The sequence below is a fragment of the Platalea leucorodia genome (genome assembly GCF_965183815.1).
Source record: "Platalea leucorodia genome assembly, chromosome: 9".
Taxonomy (NCBI): domain Eukaryota; kingdom Metazoa; phylum Chordata; class Aves; order Pelecaniformes; family Threskiornithidae; genus Platalea; species Platalea leucorodia.
Genome location: NC_138831.1, coordinates 19,408,984 through 19,421,975, shown reverse-complemented (window position 1 = coordinate 19,421,975; position 12,992 = coordinate 19,408,984). Strand labels below are relative to the sequence as shown.

The 12,992-nt window shown below is 38.2% G+C and overlaps 1 protein-coding gene across 2 annotated transcripts in view; it reads right to left on the bottom strand.

Moving 5' to 3' along the window:
• PRKCD (protein kinase C delta) overlaps nt 1-12,992 on the bottom strand; it is a 69,120-nt gene that overhangs the window by 16,635 nt on the left and 39,493 nt on the right. For both annotated transcript variants that reach the window (XM_082322284.1, XM_082322285.1), the window contains exons 3-4: nt 9,776-9,975; nt 6,460-6,520 (exon numbers count right to left, since the gene is read on the bottom strand). In XM_082322284.1, the coding sequence (XP_082178410.1) occupies nt 6,460-6,520; nt 9,776-9,975 (261 nt within the window). The remainder of the gene's footprint in view (nt 1-6,459; nt 6,521-9,775; nt 9,976-12,992) is intronic.

Here is a 12,992-nt window from a genome sequence, read left to right as displayed (position 1 = left end):
GGGTAATTAATAAACTAATCACTTAGTTTGTACAAAGGAAAAAAAAAAAGGAAAAAGAAAAAACCCACTTCCCTTAAACATACTTTAACTGTGAAGAATCCTTGAGCGCAGCAAAACTTCAAAATCTGCATGTGAGAATGTAGTCTTCACAGCCAGATGCCTTATTAGGTACCTTTGCCAAAACCAACCAATATATCAAAGCATAGCAGAAAACATTTTTGTATGCTTCCGAAGAAGCTGAAAGGTTTGGACAGCAGCTGTAAGTCAAGTGCACCTGAAGCTGAGATGGCTCTGAAATGATAGCGTAGTTTATTTCAATTTACTATGGGCATGTTTAACAAGTTATCTTTAATGTGTAAATTACCTTCAATGTGTATTGCTCCAGAAGTTTTAAGAAGTTCAGCCAACCATGGACTCAACTGGGGAACAAAGGCTTTATTTCAAAGATGCAAGGAAGTAAATTTCCCAAGAACTGTATGGATGGAGGTTGGAGATGGGGGGGAGGAAGACACGCAAAGGGAAAGCCTTTGCCTCCCCCTCCAAGCAAGCCAGGATTTCCACAGATGAAATGTTTGTCCTGGGCCAGCACACGGTCAGAAACACTCATGAACAAAACAGCTGAATCAGCAACTAGAATCCAGGTGACCGCTGCGGCCTGGTCCTGAAATTAATCATTTTGGGCTCAGCACACACCATTAACCATAATCTATTTCCTCTATTGAGAACTGTGGTTAATATTTATCACTGACACATTGTTCATGTATTTCAAGGTCCCTTCTCAAAACTTGCAGCTGACCTGACAAAAGCACCCAGAACTCCTCTGTGCCATATATTCATTAAGGAGCCATTAAGGATGCCTGTGAATTGACAGTGCAGTTCTCCAGAAATGCCGTAAACATACCATTGTATACGTTATTTAACTGCAGTGCCAGTCCTTCTGAGTATTTCACAGTCCTTACAGTTGCATAACATACAACCCACAGCCTGGAAAACATTTGCTAAAACAATATAGCTAGGGCTCTGCTGAACTGCAATAAACCTCAAGGTGAGATGTCAAATCATCTCAATTGAACCTAAAAAGTTCAAGGACAAAAGAAAACAACCTCCAGAATAACCCTACTGGATTTTTTAAAAGAAAAAATAGAAAAAATATTTACCATCTTCAGAGTTCATTTTTCATTTTAACCTGCTCATTTCACGGTTCTGTTTGTGAACAGAGGAAAGATAACAGTGCTACTGTCAGAAACTGAGAACTAGGACTTCACTTCAAACAGGGACAGGCAAAACATTTTCTGAGTTAATTGGTTGCTCAAATTGAGATTTGCCTGAAACTTTATAATAAATTACAAAACCTACTAACATTTCTGTTCAGTGTCCTCTTCTGCTGTTCTACTGCCTTGCGCTTGGCTTTGTTTGAAAGTTCAGTGTGCCTTCAGGTCAAGAAAAATATTAATCTCACAGAGCAATCATTAAAAAGGAAAGCTTATTCCTCACAAGGGAGAGCTTCTTGGTATGAACTGCTTCAGAGGAAAACTGCTCTTTAACCTGGTCCAGGATAGGATTGCTTTACAGATCATCTGTACAAAAAAAAACCCAAAACACCCAACAAACCATTCACAGAAATACAAGTTTCCCAGAAGTCTACATTTCTGTGACATGAACTCGCTATGTTGTATCATTTTGGTTTTTGTGATCATCACAATGTTTCATTTATAGGCAGAGTATTAATATTGTTATGTATTTTTCTCTCTTTAAAAAAAAAAAATAATCTCATCCATTCTCAGTACTTGTGGATTTTACACTGCTGACACTGAAGCTGCAATACCAATAATTTGCTATTGTACAAGCCAATACTATTTGCTCCCAAAGATGGCACGTAATCTCAAATTACCTATCTTGGCCCCAAGCAGTTACACTACAAGCTTTAGCATGAGTGGTCAAAACCGGTGCTACAAATCCTTAGTAGCACCTTTATGAAAAGGTATGTGTACTACATGTGATAGCGTACACATTTCTGCTGTAAGAAAAACCACAGCTGTGTTATGCTCTGCTGTGCGCAGAGACTGGGACACCCACGGGACACGGACTTCTTGCCCGCTCCTCTGAAGAAATGAATGAAGCCCTGCCTCGGCCACTGAGCCAGCACCTACTACTGTTTTGACTGACACTCAGCAGAGCACTGAGCTGGACTGCAATGCAGCTGCTTTTAGCATGTCTCTGCTGAACTAGGCTTTCATAGGCATTAATGAAGTCAATGGTCTTTTAGAAAAGTGCTAAAACAAAAACACCAGAATTTTAACAAGCCCTGCCTTTCAATCCAGGAGAAAAAAAATCCCAGGTCCACACTACAGTCTTTGTAGCGCTCACACCATCTGCAGAGCTGCTGTGCTAACACAGTCTGTGCTCAGCTGTACAGAGTACTTTTTTTTCTTCTTAAATTTCAATAAGTGTTTTGGTTAACACTTCTGCACAGATACCTGATATCTCATTCATTGTGGTGAAACAGGGAATAAACTAGAAAACGGGTTTTCTCTTTTTCTTTTTTTTTTTAAATTACAAAGGCACAGTAAAACCAATCTTTAAAAATACAGCATCTAAGTCAAATTTCTTGTGAACTTATAAACTGCATCAAATTTTCTCTGCTCTACACAACACGTTACCTACCTTACCAGCCAAATACACTGCCAACTTTGTGTTTATGAAATTACTACATCTGCAAATGTTTGATTTTCTTAAAGAAAATTAAGTCGGAAAATGTTTTTATTAAATTCGTGCAATCGTACTTCTAGGTGCAGATTAAAGCAGATGCTAGGTGCCACTAAATAACTATCACATCTGCCAAATTTCTAGAAATAGTATTTTCTCAGTTAAATGATTAAATCATACCAACTTCTCCATTTACAACTATAAGGTCCAGTTCTGGCTTTTCAGCCCTCATCATTATTATTTACTAATAACATGACAATCTTGCCCCAACACATCTCATCCATAGAGAAACTTGCTTCAAATCTTAATTTAGACCTATACAATATGCAGACTGCGATAGCAAATCTGCTATTTACCCTATTATTTTTTCACAGATGCCTTGGAAAAATTCTAAAATCTCATGCTTCCCCAACACTCATCTCAACACACACAGAGAAAAACGCACTCAAAATATATGCAGCTCTTTGGTTCATGTTCCTCTCCCAGAAGTCAGATACTTGAGATATCAAAAGTTTACATGCAAATTACTCACCTTCTGATACATCTAATAGCATTTTAGGGAAAGAATTCACTAACCCTTTCTCCAGGAAACTGAAGCCAGCAAAACGGCAATTCAGAATTCAAAACCAAGACACAAACATGTTTCCAAAGCCTCCAAAGCCGCTAACACCGCACAAGACACTCAGCAGTACAGCAAGCCACCTCTGTGATCCTGGGTGTTCTCACTCAATAAGGTCATTAACTACATTTGAATAAACAAAGATCAAGCAAAGCATTAAACGTATTGCAACTCCCACCTATTAAAACTAAAGCTACTTTACAGAATTATAACCTAGTTTCAATACTACAACAAGAGAAGGAGGGGCAGAAAGAAAACAATATTCTGAAATGAAAATGGGGGTCAACACCCTGTTCTCATGTTTCACACATCAGAAGAAAAACTTTTAATTTCCAGCACAAACTTATTTTCAAATCACAGGACAGAAGACAAAAAAGTTCTTTGACAGCTCTAGGTCAGACTGTTTTACAGTGTCTAGAAAGAAAAAAAACCTAAGACTGGGAAGACTTTTCATACATAGCCCTAAATTAACTGCCCAGGCCCCAGTCTGCAAAAAGAATGTACAAATGAAATGTCTCAGTGTAGCCAACCATGAAGCAAATTTTAATACCTGTTTATTCCATGAAAAATTTCCTCAAATAATAAATCCGATAATGGCCCAATAACACGCTTCCTTCTCAATACTGCTGCCTACCATCGAAGCAGAGAAAAGCAGTTTTCTCAAGATGGCAGAATGTTTGCTGCATAGAAGGAAGGGTTGGAAACCAACAGCTTTAGTTTGCAAAACAAGCCAAAGAAAGAATTAGTCACTTTTGCAAAGTACTTGGAGATTTTCAAACAAAAGGTAGCACCTATAACTCAAACATACTAACGGTAGGAATACTTTCAAATAAACTAGGGAACAACTGAAATACCAGTTTCAGAACAAGCCTTTTTTAGTATTTTAGAAATACAGCTACCGTGCACTTCTGTATGGAAAGGCTCGAGAGAGAGAAAAACAAAATGGTATGTGCATAGGAAGGAATGTGAACTGTCTCTGAGTTTTCAACTATTAACTAGGGGTTTTAGCAATGTGAAGAATGGAAGTTAATACAAACATCCTTGTAATGCACTAACAAGCTTCTCTGCTCTAACACTGGTAACTGCTAACTTAACTAGAGAAAACATTTACAGCAGTGCAATGATGAGCCAAAAATAATTCAATGTTTGCCTATTTAGCAATATACGGATAGTGATGCGAGGGAGGTCTATAATTTTGAGGAGGATTAGTATGTTAAAACGTATTGATGTTTGATATGAACACTGCCAATATCAGATTAAGTGACTTTTCTTCACAAACTGCAGATGTACAAATGTCTTGAAAGGGAGTTTCCACTGCCTCTGTGGTTTGGTTACCAAAAAGGTATCGGTAAGTAATTTTCTATAAAGCAGAAGGTAAATAGGAAGTTGTTGCAAAGTAGAAGGTCCAACAAGAGCATTAACAGATGATTCTTAACTTGCCAATTAAAGTATGGTTGCATGACTTAATGATCTGTTTGGTATTTAGGCTTCATCCACTACCATCTGCAACCCCTAATAAAGGCAATGAAAAGAACTGCAAGAACATTGTATCTATTTTTAAATTACTTTGATCAATAACTAAGTACAATTATTTTAGTACTTAGGGCACACAAATAGGGCACACAAATATATTAGCTCCCTAACAGCTAATAGCAAATTATGGAAGGTGTTCACTTATGCCATCTCTACTGTTCCTCATGTCTGTGTGGAGAGGAGGAAATATGCTTCAGCCTCATCAAATAAGCAACTGAGAATACTGAAGTTGGTTTTGTACAGTTTTGGTTGAGAAACTTTTACATTTCCTGGACAAATGGATTTCCGTATGTCTCTTTAAATAGATAGATTCTCATAACATCACTGCCCCATGAAATTGCCTTGCACAGGAAAGCCATGACTAAGACCAAGATCAAGGTTTTCTAATATAATGGCTCACAACAGTTTGCATGCAAACCAGAATATTATGGGTGCATAAACAGAGAGCTTTTGATCTTCAGAGAAATGCGCTTGCTTACAGGCTCTTCAGTCACACAATTTCAAAAAATTTTGCTTTAAAGAGTTAACTTTTCATAAAGGAGACCAAAATAATGAGCGTATAGGCAGGCTTTTTGCTATGGCAAAGATAAAATGTCAACTCTGAAATGTCACCTACTGCATATCACATTCTGTCTTTAGTAGCTTTTCTAGTAACTGCTACACAGATTGCACGTATGGTACAAAAATGTATGGTACCTTCACAATTAACTTGTTCTATAAGAGCAGAACTATGTTCCCTGTATAAATCGGGGGGGGGGGAACACCAATGCTTTAAAACTTACTGCTTACTCTTTCCACTTATTTTTTACAAACACATAGTATTAAACCATGTAAGACCGATAGGCTAATATGGCAGACCAGTTCAATTGCCAAGAAATAATGGTTTTGTGACTTGTAGTATGGGAAAGTTTTAACCGCTATCTAAGCAAGTTGTGAGGTTTACATCATTTCCTTTAGGAAAGAATTCCACAGATACACAAATCCCTGCCAAAATATTTGGTTTTATTACTGTACTTAAAGCTTCCCCTCTCATAATTAACTACCTTCTCTTACCTTTTAGTTTCTTCTCCAAATAGCATGTGTAGATTTCTGACATATATAGGTTGTTCACTTTTTAAACTGATATGGCAGAACATTGACTAGATTTGCATTTTAACACTTAACCAATCACTCATTGCTACAATCAGTCTCCGTGATTAGTGAATATTACATCTGAATCCCAGGAAACTCAGACCCAGTTCCCCAAACCACAAAAAAAGTTTCCCACATAAGCTAGAACAAGAGATTTAACTTCTTTGCACCTAAAAAGGAACTGATAATATCTTTTCTATCACATCAAAACATGAGGACAGACATACTAAAGACCCAAAAGCAGCTAAATGCAACAGCAATACAGGACACAAAGGCATTTAGAAATTAACAAATGCAGCCATGACTCCACAAAACAAAGAAAACCCCACAAAACAAATTAATCAGAAAATTCTACTCAGTACACTGGGTTATTTTTTTTTTTTTGTGACCTACATCCTGTGTTCTACAAAAGGCATGTGAAAAAAGTTTTATTTTTACATAACTGACTGAAAATAAACAGTTAACATTACCTGCATCTTCCAAAAAATACTGTACAGCCATCAGCACCTTCCCCTGAGGTTGCAGGTCAAGCTATGGAAAGAAAGATACCAGCAGTGAAGTACGCAGTTGACTGAAACTCTCGGGAATTTAAACAGTTCTTTCTAGGGAATCAAAGTATAATATTTAATAACTATAATATTCAATAACAATAACAAGCACTGGAACAGGCTGCCCAGGGAAGTGGTTGAGTCCCCATCCCTGGAGGTATTTAAAAGACGGGTAGATGTGGTGCTTAGCGACATGGTTTAGTGGTGGGCTTGGCAATGCTAAGTTAATGGTTGGACTCAATGCTTAAAGGTCTTTTCCAACCTAAACGATTCTATGATTCTATTGGATTACAACCCTCCTCCATATCTCACTGCTGCAGCTGAAGCAGGGGCTTTTATTCTATTGCTTTTACTAGTGTGCTGCATTGCTTTGATGTCTACCCAAAAGTTCAGTGCAGTCAAAGTTCACATTGTTTTTGCATGTCCCTTTCCCGTTTGTGCAAAGAAGTTTGTTGGCTTCTGGTTTTACTATTAGCAAACTCCATCTGCACAGGAACACAATTTTGAAAGAAAAACTCTATATAATCCTTTATCTGTTTATTGAGAGTACAAGCCATAGAGATATCAAATACTGTTGCCTGTAATCAGGAAAACAGTGTATCATCAAAATATATTTTACTTTCCCCTTCAAACCATTACACATGGTTTCTGTGGCAAAACAAATGCCTTTTAAGCCAATAGCTGAGATCAGTTCCTATCTTAGAAAGTAGCCACTAATTCTTAAACTGCTGTCTTTGCAAAAGGTAAGAAGCTATTAAGCATGAAAGAGTCTGATTCAGTCTTCATTTCAGCACAGAGCAAAGTATCCCTGGGTAAATACAACTGGGGGGGGGGGGGGGGGGGGCAGGGAGAAAACCACAATTACATTAGATACACCCATGAACATATCCCCACGAATTCCATTACCCTACTGGAATAATGACTAAGTTTTCATCTTTAAGGCATGCCTGACACTCAAAAACATTTGCCCAACAAAGCTTCCAGAAGGCAAAGACCTCAGTTACAACTGACAGGCTGTCTCTCCGTACACAAAAATAACCTTATAGGCTATGGTAAGCAAACTAACACCTCTTTGCTGGGCATGATGGTCTGTCCAGTCATGACTGAGATTGTACACAGGAAGTTTAATGCTGAAACATCTATGTGGTACCTGTTCTATGCATAATAAGCAGAGGATTTCATACCACTGAATTGGCTAAAACTGACCACTAAAACTAAAACTGATCACTGTTAGTTTTAACTACTCTTCTGAATAATTGCTCTTGTCTCAGAATTCAAGTTAAGGTGTGGAAAAAAAAAGTGTATGATTTCAGAATGTAACAGGTGAATAAAAACCAGTGAGATCCTACTGACCTAGCAAAATCTGTAAGCCCCTTCAATAACCAAGCACCCCTTTAAGAAAGGTTTTTTTCTGAGATCTGCTTGGTGAGACAGATAGTTAGATTTGCACATACTCAGAGCAAAATCCTGCCATTTACAGCAAAAATGGACTTGAGACAGAATAGGAGGGGTTTTTGAAAAAGTATTCCAATACTAAGCTAAGCAACAGCTGCATACTCCCTCCTATTCATATCCAGCATTCAGGAAAAGCATTCATATATCCAGAAGAGAGTTCATGTATCCGTCCCCTACCAAGGAAGGACCAGCATTGCCAATTGTGTGAGAAACGAGATGCTCATCAAATTGGATGTAATGAGGAAGTATCTGTTACTATCTGCTCACCCTGCTTTAGCCCACCCAATGTAAAGGCCCTCTCCCACAGGGTTCATGTTCAGGGCAAGTTCCACAACACTCCAGTCCAGAAGGCTTTGAATACAAGACTAGGTGTGAGATTTTAAGGAGACTTGCTCACATTTAGCAAATATTTCCTTAGCACTACCTGTAGCCCAAATACAGAAATAGCCAGTTCCTGTATTAGCAGATACATGTAGTTTCTGGGCAAGCTGTCTGGAGTAGAGCTTTACATGCAGCTGGATGATGGACAAGACTATTTATAACAGCTATCCACCTAGCTAGACAACTCTAACCCAAATTATAGGATATCCTGATATTCCTCTCTGAATCTTATTTCTGCATTTGGAGAAATGTTGAATATTCAGGACACTAACTAGAGTTGCTTCAAGATTTTATAGAATTCTCTGGGACAATGAATGCCTCATCACATTCTCACAACCCTTTTTGTTGCACCAGGATCTCAGCAACCTTATCAAATGATGGGGAAAGAAAAAGGGGGAAGAAATTGTATTTATTTAAGCCTATTCAGTTGGGTCTGAAAGTTGAAAAAGAAGCTAGAGAATAGGATTTTACAAAGATGATAGCATTAAACTCTTAATTCATTAAAAATTCCTTACAATACATCAACTAAATGAATAAAACAGTATGTTCGGCATTTCAGATTTCTGGGCTCAGCGTTCTGATCCTCCCTGCCTCTGTCACTTTCCCCTCTCTCCAGATGTACAAAATAAAAGATATTTTATATTTTTAATTTTATATTTATTTGAGGTTTACAGTGCAAAATTAATTCACATGTGATTATTTAAAAGTTGTTGCTTGGGTTTGTGTAGTTCGACAACTAATAATAACTACTGGCATTTAGACTAAACGTGTATTTCTAAATTTAAAACTACATTAAACCCTCACTTTACCTCCCCTGTTATGTTTCTGTGTTTGACTCTCAGAATTGTACTCGGTAGGATATAGGAGCAAATGACACTCTGCAAGATGCCATACCCCTTGACTTCACGTACAAAAAATTGTTTGGGACACAGCGGCAAGAAGAGATACCCGGATAACAAAAATGGGGATTAAAGTATCCCCATTATAGCACTATCAAGCCAACTAAAGTTTATTGTAAAAATAAATAAATAAAATTAGAAAGTCTAAGTAGAAGTGCCTTCAAATAAGCTTCACCTTTCTTCTCTGGATGAACTACAATGATCAGATCCAATTTAAATGTCTGCTATTTGCTATAAAAACTGCTAGGCTTTATAAAATAGGCACTCAATGTGATATATGCCATTATTTCAAACACTAACGCCATGGATGTTATTGTCAATTTCTTGAACTTTGATTGTATATTATCTGCTTCAAAAATGCTGCTAAAATAATTGTCTTACAAGCCCTGCCACACATGCTAAAGGGATCGAACACTCATAGTTTAAATGGCAAAAGGCATTCGTTCAGCAAGAAAGAAACATAACGAGGTCAGCAAGTTTAAGGAATTAATCTTTTTTCTTACCCAGAATTCTGCTTTGCCATTGCCTTTTTTGCACCGCTCCGCCAGGACTGACACACCTACAGTCACTTCAGATAATGGCTCTTCTGCTGCTTTCATGAGAACAATCTGAATCACCCGTCCTTCGTAAATGTGGGCGTCAAAAGTTGATTTCCATTCTGGATACATGGTAGGTTTCTTCTGAACTAGAGTTTTTCCTCTTTCTGAAAACCACAAAAAAAGGACAGAAACTGTAAAATCAAACAACGTCGATCTAGTACTTAAACTCAACAAAATAAAACAAGAGAGAATTTGTGTACTGAAACCAAAAGTAGACTTCTACTTCTTGTACTGTGGTTGGTGTCAAGTTTAAATATTCAGTGCAAACATTCATGACTTGGAAGGCAAAGCTCACTGACTAATAGGGCATGCAAAGGCAGTGAAGCTGTTAACATGCAGCCAGAGAGACCAGGATAGACAAATCCCATTCTGGAACTCAGAAGCTGGCTTAGTCAGTCACAACTTGACAGGGAATATTTGCATGGCTGCTTTCTGGTATCAATCTCCATGATGTGTCGTCTAATCATAGTGAATACCTGCTGCTAGAAGATAAATTAAGATACATCTTACACTGACCTAGTTTAAATTGAAACCGGTGGCTGAGAGATGAAAAGCTCCACATTTCATTACTCTATTCCCAAGTTATCCCAACATTTCACTTCTATTCATAAATCACTCTCCTTGCCATTGTACTCTCTCTCTGCCACGACTGATACTTTTTAAAGGATATTACAAGGCCTTATCTGTCCTCTCTAGCACATGCACACCTTCTGTAGTTAAAGAACAAGGAAAAGGCTGAAAGGACCTCGAAAAACATCTTATTTTTTTGTAATATTTACCCAGCCTCCTGTAAGAGCATCTCCGCAGACTCCTTCCTTCAGAGTTCTACAGTGCTTCAGTATTCTTACTAGATGGATTTTTTTCCTAATACACAGCTTCAGTCTCTCTTGCTACCAGTTAAGCTAATTTCTTCCTGTCCTTACCTCAGGCATAAAAAACAGCTGGTGACTGCACAATCTGTAATGAGCTTTAGCGTATTTCTAGATCTGGGTCTCTTAGTAGTCCCATCAACACATCCAAAATGATACTGCTTCCTAAGCAACCACATCCAGCTCTTCGCTGTGACTCTGGCACGCGATGCCACCTCCCCAGTTTTTCTCTGTGATTTGCTGCAGAGCCAATTATTCCCCATTTGTGCTCAGGTAAATGAATATAATTTTGCACATTCTGCACAATTTCTGCTATCTATCAAGATCATTTGCTGCAATAAAAGTGCTTTCTAAGTGCCTCTCCAGCTCTGAATGATCCATTTTTCCCCTAAGTGTGTAATCTGTTCTTATGATATCAAGGCAGGAGCAAAGCAGATTAAATAGTCGGACCCTTCCCCAAGAAGCTGCAGTGTGGTCTGTCTCCTAAAATTAGCAATAGAATTTACATTCACTTTGACGGAGGAAGAATTAGATACTTATTTAAAAATCTTCCTGGAAACTGAAGGCAAAGTTTGTGTTCATTCATTAATAACTTGCTTGATGCACTCCACTCAATTGTGCTGAGCTATCCAAATAAGAGTAGCAAATGGTGTCCTTGTACATCTTTATTAGGGAATGCCTGCCAACAACAGCATTACAAATTACAACTTTGACAAGCAGACCTAAGACTGCTTGCCAAAGGGCATGCTGAAATGCTCAGAAACAGCCACCTGAGGACCTCTTCCATTTCAAAGCAAACTTGAGCATTCCTCCTCTACTCAGTCAAAAGCTTTTATTTTGAATTTGGGGAACTCTACAGAAAGAAAAACCTCAAATTCTTAGCAGTACACACTTAATTCCAGAGCCCTGTACTTGGTATTCTTTATTATGGAAGAATTTGGAAATATTACAGTGAAAACATATAGGGGAAGCTCAAACAAAACACAATTTAGAGATTATTGGGATGGACAATAAAGGCGAGGAGGAGTTAAAAGCAGGCTGTCTGCACAGCAAGGCTTTTACACTAGCCTATTTTTTGGATTGCTAAAGCCAGACCCCTTTCTTCAAAAAGGCATGCTTCAGGAGGCATCCTTGGGAATATGAGAAGTTGTGCCAATTTGCAGAACCTGTGACAATAATTCAGGGTTTGCAGAAGTAGCAGCAGTTTACAGAAGAGTTGGTAGGATCTTTGTAGGATTCTTAGAGGGGGAGAGAACTATTTCAGCCCGTTCACAGCACTCTCCCTGTTCCCATGTCCCAATTTACATCTGCTTTGATCAGTTACTATATACTTTTTTACCCTATGTAAAACTGAAAGAAGCCATCCAAATTACTGGCAACAACTTCCAACCTGGCCATGCTACTTTTGTAATTAAAAATCATACTAATCAAGATTTGTCATGGATCACACTGCCTGCCTGCAAATGAACACTTAAGTGTCAGCAAAGAACAGCCTTTAAGAAGAACACTGCTCTTACCCCTCCTGTATTCAGGCCTCCTTTGTTTCTCTGCTAAAACTATTGGCTTCACAACATTTTACATGTTCGCAAATTGGCTTAATGCCTAATCATTAGGCAAATTATTTTCTTCTGCCTATACAATAAGCTTTCCTTTTCAGCATGCAAATCCAACAAAAGTTATTCCAGATCTTGTCAAACTGATATCAGGAGCATCAGTTTCTTTTCCTGATTACCCCAATCAGTCACTGCTCCAAGGTTCACTGCAACTCTCCTCCCCCATTTTTTAGTACTTCAAAGACACATGCGAGCAAAGAGGAGAAATGTTGGGATGATTCTATTCTCAAAAGCAGACAGCTTAAAAAAAAAAAAAAGTGGATTTCTTTAGACTACTTCCACCTCTCCACACATTCTGGCAGCTGCAACACTTTCAACACCATTTCTTCAGAGGTTCTCCCAACAGACTAGGAAACAGCTTCTTTGGAGCTTAACACATTTGCTCGATGACAACATTTTCTGGAAGGGTCACTGCACCTTGTGTTTAAAGCCTAAATGCAGCTTTTACCTCAGCAACAAGGAGAAAGCCCAATCATGTTGTGAGGAAGAAGAAAATTCACCCTTTCCTGCGTTCTTTGATGTTTTGTGAAGCCCTAGAGCCATAATGCAGGATTAGGTGGCTGTGGTGTAATGCAGTATAGCAATTCCCTCTCATCCTGTTTGGCTATAGTGGTGTATTCTAGCTAAATGTCACAAAAT